The sequence below is a fragment of the Neophocaena asiaeorientalis genome, unplaced genomic scaffold, assembly GCF_003031525.2.
Source record: "Neophocaena asiaeorientalis asiaeorientalis breed wild unplaced genomic scaffold, Neophocaena_asiaeorientalis_V1.1 scaffold407, whole genome shotgun sequence".
Classification (NCBI taxonomy): Eukaryota; Metazoa; Chordata; class Mammalia; order Artiodactyla; family Phocoenidae; genus Neophocaena; species Neophocaena asiaeorientalis.
This window is the reverse complement of record NW_020174060.1, coordinates 749567-760744: the sequence shown is the minus strand read 5'-3', so window position 1 is coordinate 760744 and position 11178 is coordinate 749567. Positions and strand designations below refer to the sequence as shown.

The following is an 11178-nucleotide window of genomic DNA, read 5'->3' as shown; positions in this document are numbered from 1 at the left end:
GGAGCACGGTCTCTAGGTGCGCAGGCTTCAGTAGTTGTGGCTCGCAGGCTCTAGAGCGCAGGCTCAGTAGTTGTGCTGCACAGGCTTAGTTGCTCCACAACGTGGGATCTTCCCAGACCGCGGCTCGAACCCGTGTCCCCTGCATTGGCAGGCAGATTCTTTTTTTATTATTATTTTATTTATTTATTTAATTTATTTTTAATCCTGCATTGGCAGGCGGATTCTTAACCACTGTGCCACCAGGGAAGCCCCATTTCATCTTTTTGAAACTCAGTTTTTTCACCTGAAAATAAGGTTACTAACCTCCCATTACTACTACTAATAGGTCAGCTGTACTTCAGCGAGTTGCTCAAAGATGAAAGAATAAGTGTGAAAGTGCTTGGGAAAGTTAAAGGTCACACAAGAGTGCTCTTGGCAATGATGATGTTAATATGCCATGAAAGGAGCTCTGAGCTTGGGGCGGTGGGGAAGTCGCCATGAACTTGTCATGAAGGTGGGAGTGATGTAGAGGAAGTTCTCATGTCCATTTGGAGTAAAGAATGCTGAAGAGTCATGGGGAAATGGGAGAGAGAGAACATGAATTTTCCTTCTTGTACCTAAAATTATAGGAAGGAGTAGTAGCATAATGTGGGCATGAAATTAATGAGGATGAATGAAAAACACATTGAAAGTGAGCTAGTTGCCATCAAGGACGGGAGAAAGTACCGTGTCCAAAAGAAACAAAGAAATAATTATGTACTGGGCGTGTTGATGCAATGAGGATGGTGGCAGACATGCCTCTTTTTTGAGGGGTGACCTGGGTTTTTTCCCACTTTTTTACCCTACCCAAATTGGTTCAGGAAGCTGGGTAGTCGTCCGGAGAGTGGTTTGGGGCTTGTGAGGGTAGTGGCTCTTTAAATGGAGGGAAGAGAAGTCAGAACTGAGTGTAATGGGGGAGAGGCTTCTCCTCAGTGCGTAATAAAAACTGTGTTTTATGTCGGCTGGACTACAGCAGGCTGCGTGAGGGCCGAATGGCACAGGGGCTCTGTCTAAAGTGGTTCTCCAGTCCCGGGGGTGGTTTCCACTCCACTACCCAGGCCCGGCATCCTTGGTGACCTCAGCCGCAGACTCCCTCTCTAGATGGTACGAGTCTGGTGCTACTTGTTCTTTCTACTGGAGAATACCTACCACGGATTCTTTTGCCCTTGATTTCTTCCCCAGTCTGACCTGACTCGTTACCGAGTTAGGGCTTCTCTTCCTCTCGGAAGGAAAGCCCCTTGCAAGGGCGCCCCTGGAGTCTGAGTGCTTCTCTCTGGGGTGGAATGACGCCCCTGGAGTGGACTCCACAAGTAATCATGGTTCGAACCCTGCGATTTCTGCTTCTTAGGATAATAGCACCTACCAGGAGAACTCTGCATGTCTCCTAATAACCAGTCTGCTCCAGTGTCATTTCCCCTCGATAGACACCAAAGTCCTCACAGACTGTAGACTCACCCACAGGGAGCAAGCTGAAAACAATGCACTCTTCTTTCTCTTTTCTTTGATATTGGGGTAGAGTTGATTTACAATGTTGTGTTAGTTTCAGGTGTACAGCAAAGTGATTCAGTTATACATATACGTATATCTATTCTTTTTCAGAGTCTTTTCTCATACAGGTTATTACAGAGTACTGAGTAAAGTTCCCTGTGCTATACAGTAGGTCCTTATTGATTATCTATTTTATATATAAAACAATGTACTCTTACATTACCAATAATGTCATTTTCATACCCAAAGGACAGAACCTGTCTGTTTGGCCTACCTACCTACCTACCTAGCACAGTAAAATTGTTTCCAATTAAACATTTTTCCTTTTGCTAGAATTTTTCTCATCAGGATCATTATTTCCCATGGAAAATTTTCTACGTTTGTTTTGTTGATCAAGTTTTTTTGTTCACATCAATCAACTATAGCGTCTGCAGTTAGAAATGTGCTTTTATGGACATTATATCTACCAGGTCTAATTATTCCAAATCAAAGGTTACAAATAGAAATTTTATCAACAAGATACGCTTCTGTCAAGTCTTAGCCAAAACCATTTCTCTAGGCGCCATCTTTGTTTTGAGTATATTTACTATTAGTATGCATTATGAATTGGATAAAAGAAAATAGTTTGCATTTATTTTTTAGCTCATGAGAAAACAGTAAAGCTGTTTCAGGATTGCTGTACTGTAAAGGGTCGACCTGCCGTGCTGCTCTTCGGAGCCTTCACAACAGCTTCCGTCACTTTGGGCCTTGCATTCTAAAGTGCTCCATCTGTCGGTGGAGCAGAGAACGAACAGCAGGGCTCCAGACGCATCACTGTTCAGGGTGGAAAAATGTAGGGCGTGTTGGGTTTTTTCCGAAAGCTTTTTGCTTTCTTCTCCCCGTGCCCCGGTGTTTTTCTGTTTTCTCCCTAAACTTTTCAGCCCTTTCAGGTTCTCTGACTCATCGTCTACTTCTTCTGCCGCTATGTCTGCCCCCCTCGTGCCCCAGTCCTCCTGCTGTGCCTTTCCTTCTCCCTCCCCCTCAGCCTCACTCACTGCCCCAGACCCTCTCCTCTGAGAGCGGAGCTGTGTTTTCCCCTGTCGGTTGCTTTCTTCTGTTTCCCCACCCCCACCTCCTTAGAAGAGTTGCTTATCAGAGCCCTCGATGTCATGATTCTAAAGGCTCAGGGGGGCACTCTTGCCCCTGCCACTCAGGATCCCACCGGGATCAAGTAACTGAGAGAGGTTGTGGACCTGTGCTTCTTATTTATATGGCTTTAAAAGCGGCACTGGGGGTGGCGCACTCATGTGGGCTTGATTTTATGGAATCTGTCTGAGGACAGAGGGATGGATGGTTTGATCTCAGGAGGGCCCTGCCAGATCAGGAACCTGGGAACTTCATCTCAGTTATCATCAGTTTAGATTTATTGGACGCCCCCTGGGTGCTTGGAGCTGTGCTAAACGATTTCATCCTTCAAGCCCTGAAATCCAGTTTCTGCCTTTTTAGCAGCGGTTTAAAATATTGTAATACTGGGCTGAGTTGTAACAAGCTTTTGTTGTTCTTTCTGTTACTCTTTACTGCAAACCATGTTTTAAAAATCAGAAATTAAAAGTTAGAGGATTTAGTAATGGTGTTGGGGGTTGTTCTTGATTTCCTTTAGCATAAGATCCTGTAGATTCCTACCACGTATGGGTTCCTCTACAGCGAATGTGAGGTCAGAGGGCACACTGAAAAGTGGGTAGAATAATATTCATGGAGAGAATGTCTTATGCCCGGAGCTGGGGTGAGGGAGCAGGGCTGTAGGGAATATTTTAGGAGAGGCTTGAGAAAAGAGGGACAGAAATGGAGAGGGAGAAAGTGCTTGGCAATAGTTTCTTTCATTCAGTCAACAAATATTTATGCAGTGCCTACTCTGTGCGGGTAACTTTCTAGATGCTGGGGATACAGCCATAAATATAAATAAAATAAAAAATGGCTACCTTCATGGAGCTTATGTTCTAATAGGAAGAGACAGCCAATAAAATAAGTTAATAAAGTCAGTGACACATACTATAGCAACAAGTAAAGCAGAGAAGGGAGATCGGGAGTATTGGGAGTTTTAACTTTAAAAAGGATGATCAGAGAAGGTCTCATTGATAAAGACGTGAAGGACATAGGGAATGAGTCAGTGCAAAAATCTAGGTGAAGAATATAGTATTTCAAACAGAAGAATAATTGGGGGAGGGGTGGGGGGAGGGGCAGAAGCAGGAGAAAATGTTGATGAACCGGGTAAGAGACGAGGGTGACTCAGGCCAGTTGGACATAGAGGAGGTGGTGAGAAATCGGGTTGGGCACGGGCGGTGAGAGAGAGTGAACGTCTGGTTTGAACAACACGGAAGACGGAGTTACCATTAACCGAGATGGGAAAGACGGGGGTTCAGATGGGGAAGGACTGGCTCAGGAGAAGTGTCAGGAGTTCAGTTTGGGACACGTTACGCTTGAGTCCTGGGGAAGAGGAGAATGGTGTGGGAAAGAGCCCTTAATGACACGAAAGGGGAACCCAAGGGTCTGAATCTTGCAGAAATTAAACAGATTTTGGCTAGATAAGGAAGAAAGCCCGGGGTGGTGGGAGGTGAGCATCACGAGGGCTGCGTCACCTGTGGACAGTGGCAGTGGATGTGTCTCTTGACAGCTCACGGAGCTGGGGGCCGGTGGAGCTTGGGTGGGCTGCTAGCGAACGAAGCCCACCTGCCGGTGGCAGCAGCGAGCAGGGACAGCGTGGGAAGTCTGGGTAAGGCTAAACCAGGGTGTGCCACATGGGTTTTGCAAAGGTCAGATAAAGCATGAAGCCCTCCAAGAAGAGGCAGGGGCTCAGGCATAAAGATACCCCTGGGGTGTGAGATGAGAACACTGACTGAGATGGGGGTGGGTGATCTGGGCAGGGCCTGAACACTGGCCTCTAAGGAAAATAATGCAAACGTGGCTCCTGAGGAAAAGGAACAGGTGTGGATTGCATCCGTGAGGGGAAAGGACAGCTCTGGGATCCGGGAAGGGAACTGAAGGTGACTGGGCTGGTCCTGGAGGCCCTGAGCAGTTTTCGCAGGGGGGCAGGCACATGGCAGGGTTTAGAGAGGAGCTCCAGCCAAGCTCTGAGCATTGGGATGCCGTCCAGCCGCGCGCACACGTGCACAGCCCCGTTCTCTTATAACGCATTTCACTGTTGCCCCAAGTCACTTAGCTCTGCGTTATAGCCCCAACCTCAGGGTATTCTTAGGAGTGACACGTGGTGGTGCGGATAGACGCACCGCCACGTCTACGAAGTCCTCCCCCCTTACACAGTGAGGGCCCCTGGTAAGGAGCTGACTGTTGAGTTTACGGATTACCTGTTTTGTTCTCTTTTCTACTGGTTGGTTTTCTTTTGACTTTTTGTTGCCCCACTGTTCATCGGTCCTTTGGGCAGAAAACAAGGGAGTTTGTAAAACTCAGACGCTGAAAACACTCGTAATGCGTTATTTGCAGTCCTGACAAAAGTGTCAATAGATAAGATCAAAGCCAGTGGCTGAATTAAATTTTAGAATTATGTATGGATTAAAATGTTTATATGCCTGTGATTACAAATGGTCAGTAGTCTACGGAGTCAAGATTTCGTTCTCCGTTTTCCTCTCTGTACCTCCCCTTGCTGAACTTCCATTTCTCCCTCCTCCTTCCACACTCCCTCCAGTTCCCTCCCTGACACCAAGCGCAGGGTCCTCGGGATTCAACTTGGGCAGAAAGCAGCTGTTCGTGCTTCTCAGCAACCTTGGCTGGGAAAGAGGGAGGGTGGAAAAGAGATGATGGCTTTTTAAAGTTAAGGAGAAGGACTGAAAGGGTCTTGGAGGGCTAAGTAATTGGAGGAAAAATCCGGCCACTGATAAGGTGGCGTGCGGCGGGGCGGGCTCCCCGCTCTGGGCTGGATGGTCTGGTAAAGGAGAATTGGGGAGGTGGGTGCAGAAACCTCCTGACTCGCAGGTGCTTGGGTAACACTTCTTGGACCCCGATTGCGGCAGGGGGAGGGACTCAGATGACCCTGAAGTTTCCATCTGGAAATGAGATTCTGAGATTCCAGGACTTCGCTGGCGGTCCAGTGGTTAAGACCCTGCACTTCCAATGCAGGGGGCGCGGGTTCGATTCCTGGTCGGGGAACTAAGATCCCACATGGCATGCGGCGCTGCGGCCAAAAGGTTAAAAAAAAAAAAAAATAGATTCCAGATTTAGGGAAGAGGGAAGGGAGGGAGGCGCGGAACAGAGGTGAGCACGTATCTCTTCCCACTAGGCCAGCGAGGAGTCCTAGGAGAATAGCAAAGGCTGCAGCTGTGGTCTCCCCCTCTCTCCTGCAAAAGTGAATTCCCCAACGTTGCTCACTCCTGCCTCTAGCCACTGAAAGGACCCCAAGCCAGGTTTTGCACTGCTTCCCTCTGGCCTGCGGCTGCGCCGTCGGGGTCTGGAGGGGGCGTCAGTGAGTGGCAAGCCCTCCGTGTGGGTCTGGAGAGGGCCGGAAGGCAGCGGGTAGGGGAAGCGAGGTCGCAGGGGTGGGGGGTGGCGGTGCCACAGTCCTGGGGACGGTGCTTTTCTGATCCATGCCCGTTGCCGCCCCCACTTTGCGGAGTGAAGTCTGTGCTGGTTAATACCTTTCTTCCCATCTCTTTGTCTTCCCGAACCTCTTCTCCGTCTCATCCCCTCCACGTGTGTGTCTCCTCCCGCTGTCGTGCGGTCCACGCCTGGCCACGGTTCCACGTGCCGCCGCCTCCAACCTGTCCGCCTTCTCCTCGCCTCTCCCCCACCCGCTGGCTCTCACTCCCCCCAGCCGAGGGGAAGGTGTACAGCTCGGATGAGGAGAAGCCGGAGGCGCCGGCGGGAGACCCAGCAGGCAGCGAGCAGGACGAAGGGGGCTCGGGCGGTGACAGCGAGGACGACGGTTTCCTGGACAGTTCTGCAGGGGGCCCCGGGGCCCTCCTGGGACCCAAAGCGAAGCTAACGGGAAGCCTGGGGACTGGAGCTGAGGAGGGGGCGCCGGCGGCGGCGGCAGGAGTCACGGCTCCTGGGGGCAAAAGCCGGCGGCGCCGCACAGCCTTTACCAGCGAGCAGCTTTTGGAGCTGGAGAAGGAGTTTCATTGCAAGAAATACCTGAGCTTGACCGAGCGCTCCCAGATCGCCCACGCCCTCAAGCTCAGTGAGGTGCAGGTCAAGATCTGGTTTCAGAATCGGCGGGCCAAGTGGAAGCGCATCAAAGCTGGCAACGGGGGCAGCCGTTCTGGGGAGCCTGTAAGAAACCCCAAGATCGTCGTGCCCATACCCGTGCACGTCAGCAGGTTCGCGGCGCGGAGCCAGCACCAGCAGATGGAGCAGGGCGCCCGGCCCTGAGGGGCTCCCGGGGACGTCCTGAGTCTGCTCTGAGACTGGGCCAGGGTCCTGGGGACCAGAGGGGCTCCCGCTGTGATTCTGCCCTCGGACGGCGCTCAGTCGGCAATTCACGTAGCTCTAGGGGGGCTCTCCTGGCACTTGGCCCCGAGCCACTTCAGAGACCCCCAGGACTGGGGCTTCAGGGCTAAAGGGGCTTAGGTCCTTCCTGTCGAGGAGCTGCTGGGACTGAGGTGGACCCCTAGGGCTCGGCAGGTTCCTGGCTAATGCCCTGGAATCGCTTCTGACGGGGATGGGAGGAAGCCAGGGTGAGACCTAGCCAAGCTGATGACAGCTCCTTATTTATTTTGTGTGAAGTTTGTATATATGGAGCTCTCTGCCTCTGTCTGTCTGCACCCCTGAGAGGGACTGGGGAGCTTGTGTGTTTCCTCCATCCTCAGCCAGTTTGGTTCCGTCTCACTGCCCCAGGGTGGGTACCGCCTCGCCTGTCTATAGTACAGGGCGCGCAAAGAAGTGAAGTGGAACTGTCACTAGCCCGTTAGAAACCCTTCAGCACTCACCTGTCCTTCCTGTAATCTACCTCCACTAACGTCCTTGCCCGCCGCAGGTGCTGCCCACCGTCCCCGCCTCCAGCTCTCACGCTCCTAACGCGGCACTGCTTTTCTCTTTACCATTAAACAGGCAAGCTTCGGCACCTCTGTTTTCTGCTCTTTGCAAGAGTTTGCAGGCTTCAGGTAGAGGGTTCACTCCCTTTTGTGTTCTGAGGGGAAATGAAGTACTTGACCCCAGCTTAGATGGGGCGTGTCTGGCCGTGTCTAAGTAGGTGGAGGTTATCAGTCGTGTGAGGGACTGGGGCCGGCCGGGGGCTCACCCCCATCACCTGGGAGCCCATTAATAGATCCTCTCCTGTGTAGAGGACATGGCAGCTTAGTCCATCTCTGCTGCTCTTTGATATTCCAGACATCAGGGCCTGGAGTAAAAAGACCCATTTCTAGTGCAGCATTAATTGTGGTCTCCCCCCACCCCCGGCCCCACCGTCCACTGCACTGTTTACGAAGCTTGGGATCCCAAGTCCTCTTCTGCTATAAAATGAGTTTGGTTGAGAGGGCCCACTGCGACCTGGACGAGGCAGGAATGTGTCTGACGGCTCTGGAAGGGTGTGTGCTGTGGAGGAGGCTTGGGGGTTGGAATTCTGTGAGCAGATTAAGGAACAGCGTTAATGGTGGACGAAGTAAACATACAGGCATGAGGCTTCAGGGGCACTTGCAAGAAACAGAGTAGACCTAGAGGGAAATGATAGAGTTACCACAGAAACCAGCTGAAGTCGGTATCGTGGTTAACGGGGCTTCCTGGGAAGAAACAGGACCTGCATTGAGTTGGGAGGAGAGGTGGAGTAGAACAGAAAAAAAAAAATTGGCTGTGAGTGAGGCCAGGTCAGAGAGGGGAGGGAAGTCCAGCTCAGTCCAGCCCCCGGCCAGCTTCCTCACCTGCGTCAGAGGGCACCTTGCTGCTGTTCCCGATTCCTGGTTTGCAAGCCAGCCGCTGTCTAGTTGCTCACGTCTGTTGCCTGCCTCTTCCAGTGAGACCGAGACAGCCCTTCCCCAGCAGCTCTTTCCTCCTAGCTGGTTCTGGCAACCAAACGGAACGCAGCCTGGAGCTGTGACTGGTCACGAGCAACGGTGGCACGGCGCCCTGGCTGGGACACACACAGCCGGGGTCCTCTCTGTCTTTTGGCTAAATTCCAGCAAGGCTGGAGAATCAGGCTGAAAACATGTAGTCCAGACCAGCCCCATTCCTGATCTACATCAAGGCTGTCTGCTACCTTTGACTCACCCACATGGGGAACCTACAGGGTGAGATTCTTTTTCGGAGAGAAGCCAGGCAGAGGTCGAGGATCCCAGGAGCGGTTGTCTTGCTGCCAGGAATCCGGGTGGGTCCGCACGTCTAGCTGAGCTGGAGCCGAGGCCCCCTGGCTCTGCCCGCAGTGAGGGGAAGGGGGGGCAGGGAGAACTACCAAGACCAAGGCCTCCATCTGCCCGTTTGTCCTGCATTTACCTCTGAAGCCTCCTAAACTATACCAGGCAGCATTCAGCCGCCCAAGGGGCTTCTTTTCCTTGGGGAACCTGGAGGTGATTATTGCTAGTATTTTCTGAGCCCAGGAGCCCAGTCTCACACACACCCATGGCCCTGTCTCTATTCTGCCCTTATCCTTGTTTAAGCCTCTTGTCAGCCTGGCAAAAGGACCAAGACAGTAAAATCTGGTTTCCTCTCTGAATAGCTTTACTTGGCTGATTTCCCTACACACAGGCAAGGGCCATGCAGAGCGCCAGCCCGCCACACCCAATGTACAAGGACCACCAGCAGAGAAGCTCCAGGAACGGGGGAAGCAACGGGCTCCCTAGGGAGTAGGGACCCTAACTTAGCAGTTCTCACCCTTCAAGAACAGGTACAGAGGGGTTTCTCCCAGGTTTTATTTCTAGAATAACTAAGGGATAGTCCGAAGGAAAAGCAGCAGCTCTGGATTCTGCCTCCAGTTTGGCAAGGGGTTGGTGGAAGCCAAGGGGGCTGTTCTGCTGTCGGTGACCCACCCCCTTCCCTCTCCTCAAACGCAAAGCCTAGGGATGAGTTCCCCAGAGAAGCGCTGCCACTCAACCCATCCCGTCCTCAGAACTCTCCCCCCGGGCACGGACCCGCGTGGCTCCCTGAACCCCTGGCTGTGGGGCTGGTTCCCAGACAGACACCTAGGAATGGGGGGGGGGGGCTGTGCTCCTGCCCTCTCGGCGGGTGAACTGTGGGCAGCACAGCTGTGCTGTGAGGTCACTGGACAGAATACTGATGAAAATGAGGAGACCCACAGAAAGCCATTCTGAGGGTGGGGGCGGCAGGGCAGGGGGGCAGCAGCAGGAAGCTTCGAGGGGGGAGCACGGAGCTCGACCCTCCTCCTGGCAGGCTCGACCCTCCTCCCGGTGCTGCTGAGAAACTCAACTACACCCCTGGCAAGAGAGGGCTGAGAGAAACGCACGTAGGAGGCTGGGGGTCACCTAGCCTCCAGCCTGCCTCCTGGACGGGGGTGGGGGGGTGAATGGGGTACCCTAAAGTAAAGTACAGCAAAGATGAGAGGACACGGACAGAGGAGGAGAGAGAGATGAGAGGGGCATTTTCGGAACGGCAGGGAGATGAGAGGGGAGATGAAGGCCACACACACAGTCTGGTTTATTGGCACATCTCACACACACCAAATATGTACACAAACATAAATATTCCAATGTACACATTTACATGGGACTCGCAGGTCACCCCCCAGCGTCTGCCCCACCCAGGCTCCGTTTTAGGAGGAGGCTCCCAGGGGGCCGGCACGAGAAGGCAGGAACCTGGAGGAGGGCGAGGTCCTGCCCCCCTCTCCTCACAGCACCGCCAAAGGGTCCTGTCCCTTCTCAGTGGCGCCGGAGGGCAGGGGCCAGACCCCTCCGACCCCTCCGCTGCAGCTCCAAGCCCGGCGTCTCCTCGGACCCTTCTGTGTCTCCCGTTTAGTTCTTCCCTTTGGCTCTTCCCGTCTCCCTCTCCTCCTTCCTCTCCGCGTGTCCCTGCTTCTCAGTCTCTGTGTCTTTGTTTCTCCCAGCGCCCGTAGGGAGGTGGGTCCCCATGCCCTGGAGTCCCTGTGGCCCCTCTGCCCTCTTCCTGGGCCTTACAGGAGACTGGGGCTTCGGTGCAGCTCAGCGGAGGTGCTGCTGCCGTTGGCAGGCTCTCTGCTGGGGGTCGGGGCTAAGCTGCAGCCCTCCCCGGGGCAGCCATGCTGGATCAGGATGTCTGCGCACTCCTGGCTGCCGGCCCGGCGAGCATAGGCCAGCGGGGTCAGGCCCCGGGCGTCCCGGCTCCTCACGTCCACCCCGTACTGCAGAAGAAAGCGCGGTTGGCACGGTTGGCGGGACACGGTGGGAAAGGTGTGGGTTCCCAGGGAGAAAAGGGAGAGGCGGCTCTCAGAGGGCTGGGGTGAGGAGGACGTCAGGGAGGTCAGGGGCACCTGTGGGGCGGGAGCCCCGACTCACCCAGATGAGCAGCTGCGTGAAGACGACGTTGGCCATGGCGCTGGAGAGATGCAGGGCCGTCCGCCCGTCCCCGTCCCCGTAGGTCTCATTCACCTCTTCCTTGGACCCGTGGGCCAGGAGCATCACCAGCAGCCGCAGGTCGTCTTCCACCACCGCTCGGAGCAGCTGCTGCCCCAGCGGCACGTCCGAGCTGGGCAGCGGGGCCAGGAAGAGCTTCTGCTCGTACTTGGCCCGGATCCAACGCTCCTTCTCCTCTCTGCGAGCACAGGAG

At 53.8% G+C, this 11178-nt stretch overlaps 2 protein-coding genes across 4 annotated transcripts in view; one reads left to right on the top strand and one right to left on the bottom strand.

The window, feature by feature from the left end:
* GBX1 (gastrulation brain homeobox 1) overlaps positions 1-6864 on the top strand; it is a 24201-nt gene extending 17337 nt beyond the window's left edge. The window contains exon 4 of the mRNA XM_024754504.1: positions 6308-6864. Within this exon, the coding sequence (XP_024610272.1) occupies positions 6308-6864 (557 nt within the window). The remainder of the gene's footprint in view (positions 1-6307) is intronic.
* Positions 6865-10050: 3186 nt separating this feature from the next.
* AGAP3 (ArfGAP with GTPase domain, ankyrin repeat and PH domain 3) overlaps positions 10051-11178 on the bottom strand; it is a 51946-nt gene continuing 50818 nt past the window's right edge. For all 3 annotated transcript variants that reach the window (XM_024754510.1, XM_024754511.1, XM_024754512.1), the window contains exons 17-18: positions 10908-11163; positions 10051-10753 (exon numbers count right to left, since the gene is read on the bottom strand). In XM_024754510.1, the coding sequence (XP_024610278.1) occupies positions 10547-10753; positions 10908-11163 (463 nt within the window). In that variant the 3' untranslated portion in view covers positions 10051-10546. The remainder of the gene's footprint in view (positions 10754-10907; positions 11164-11178) is intronic.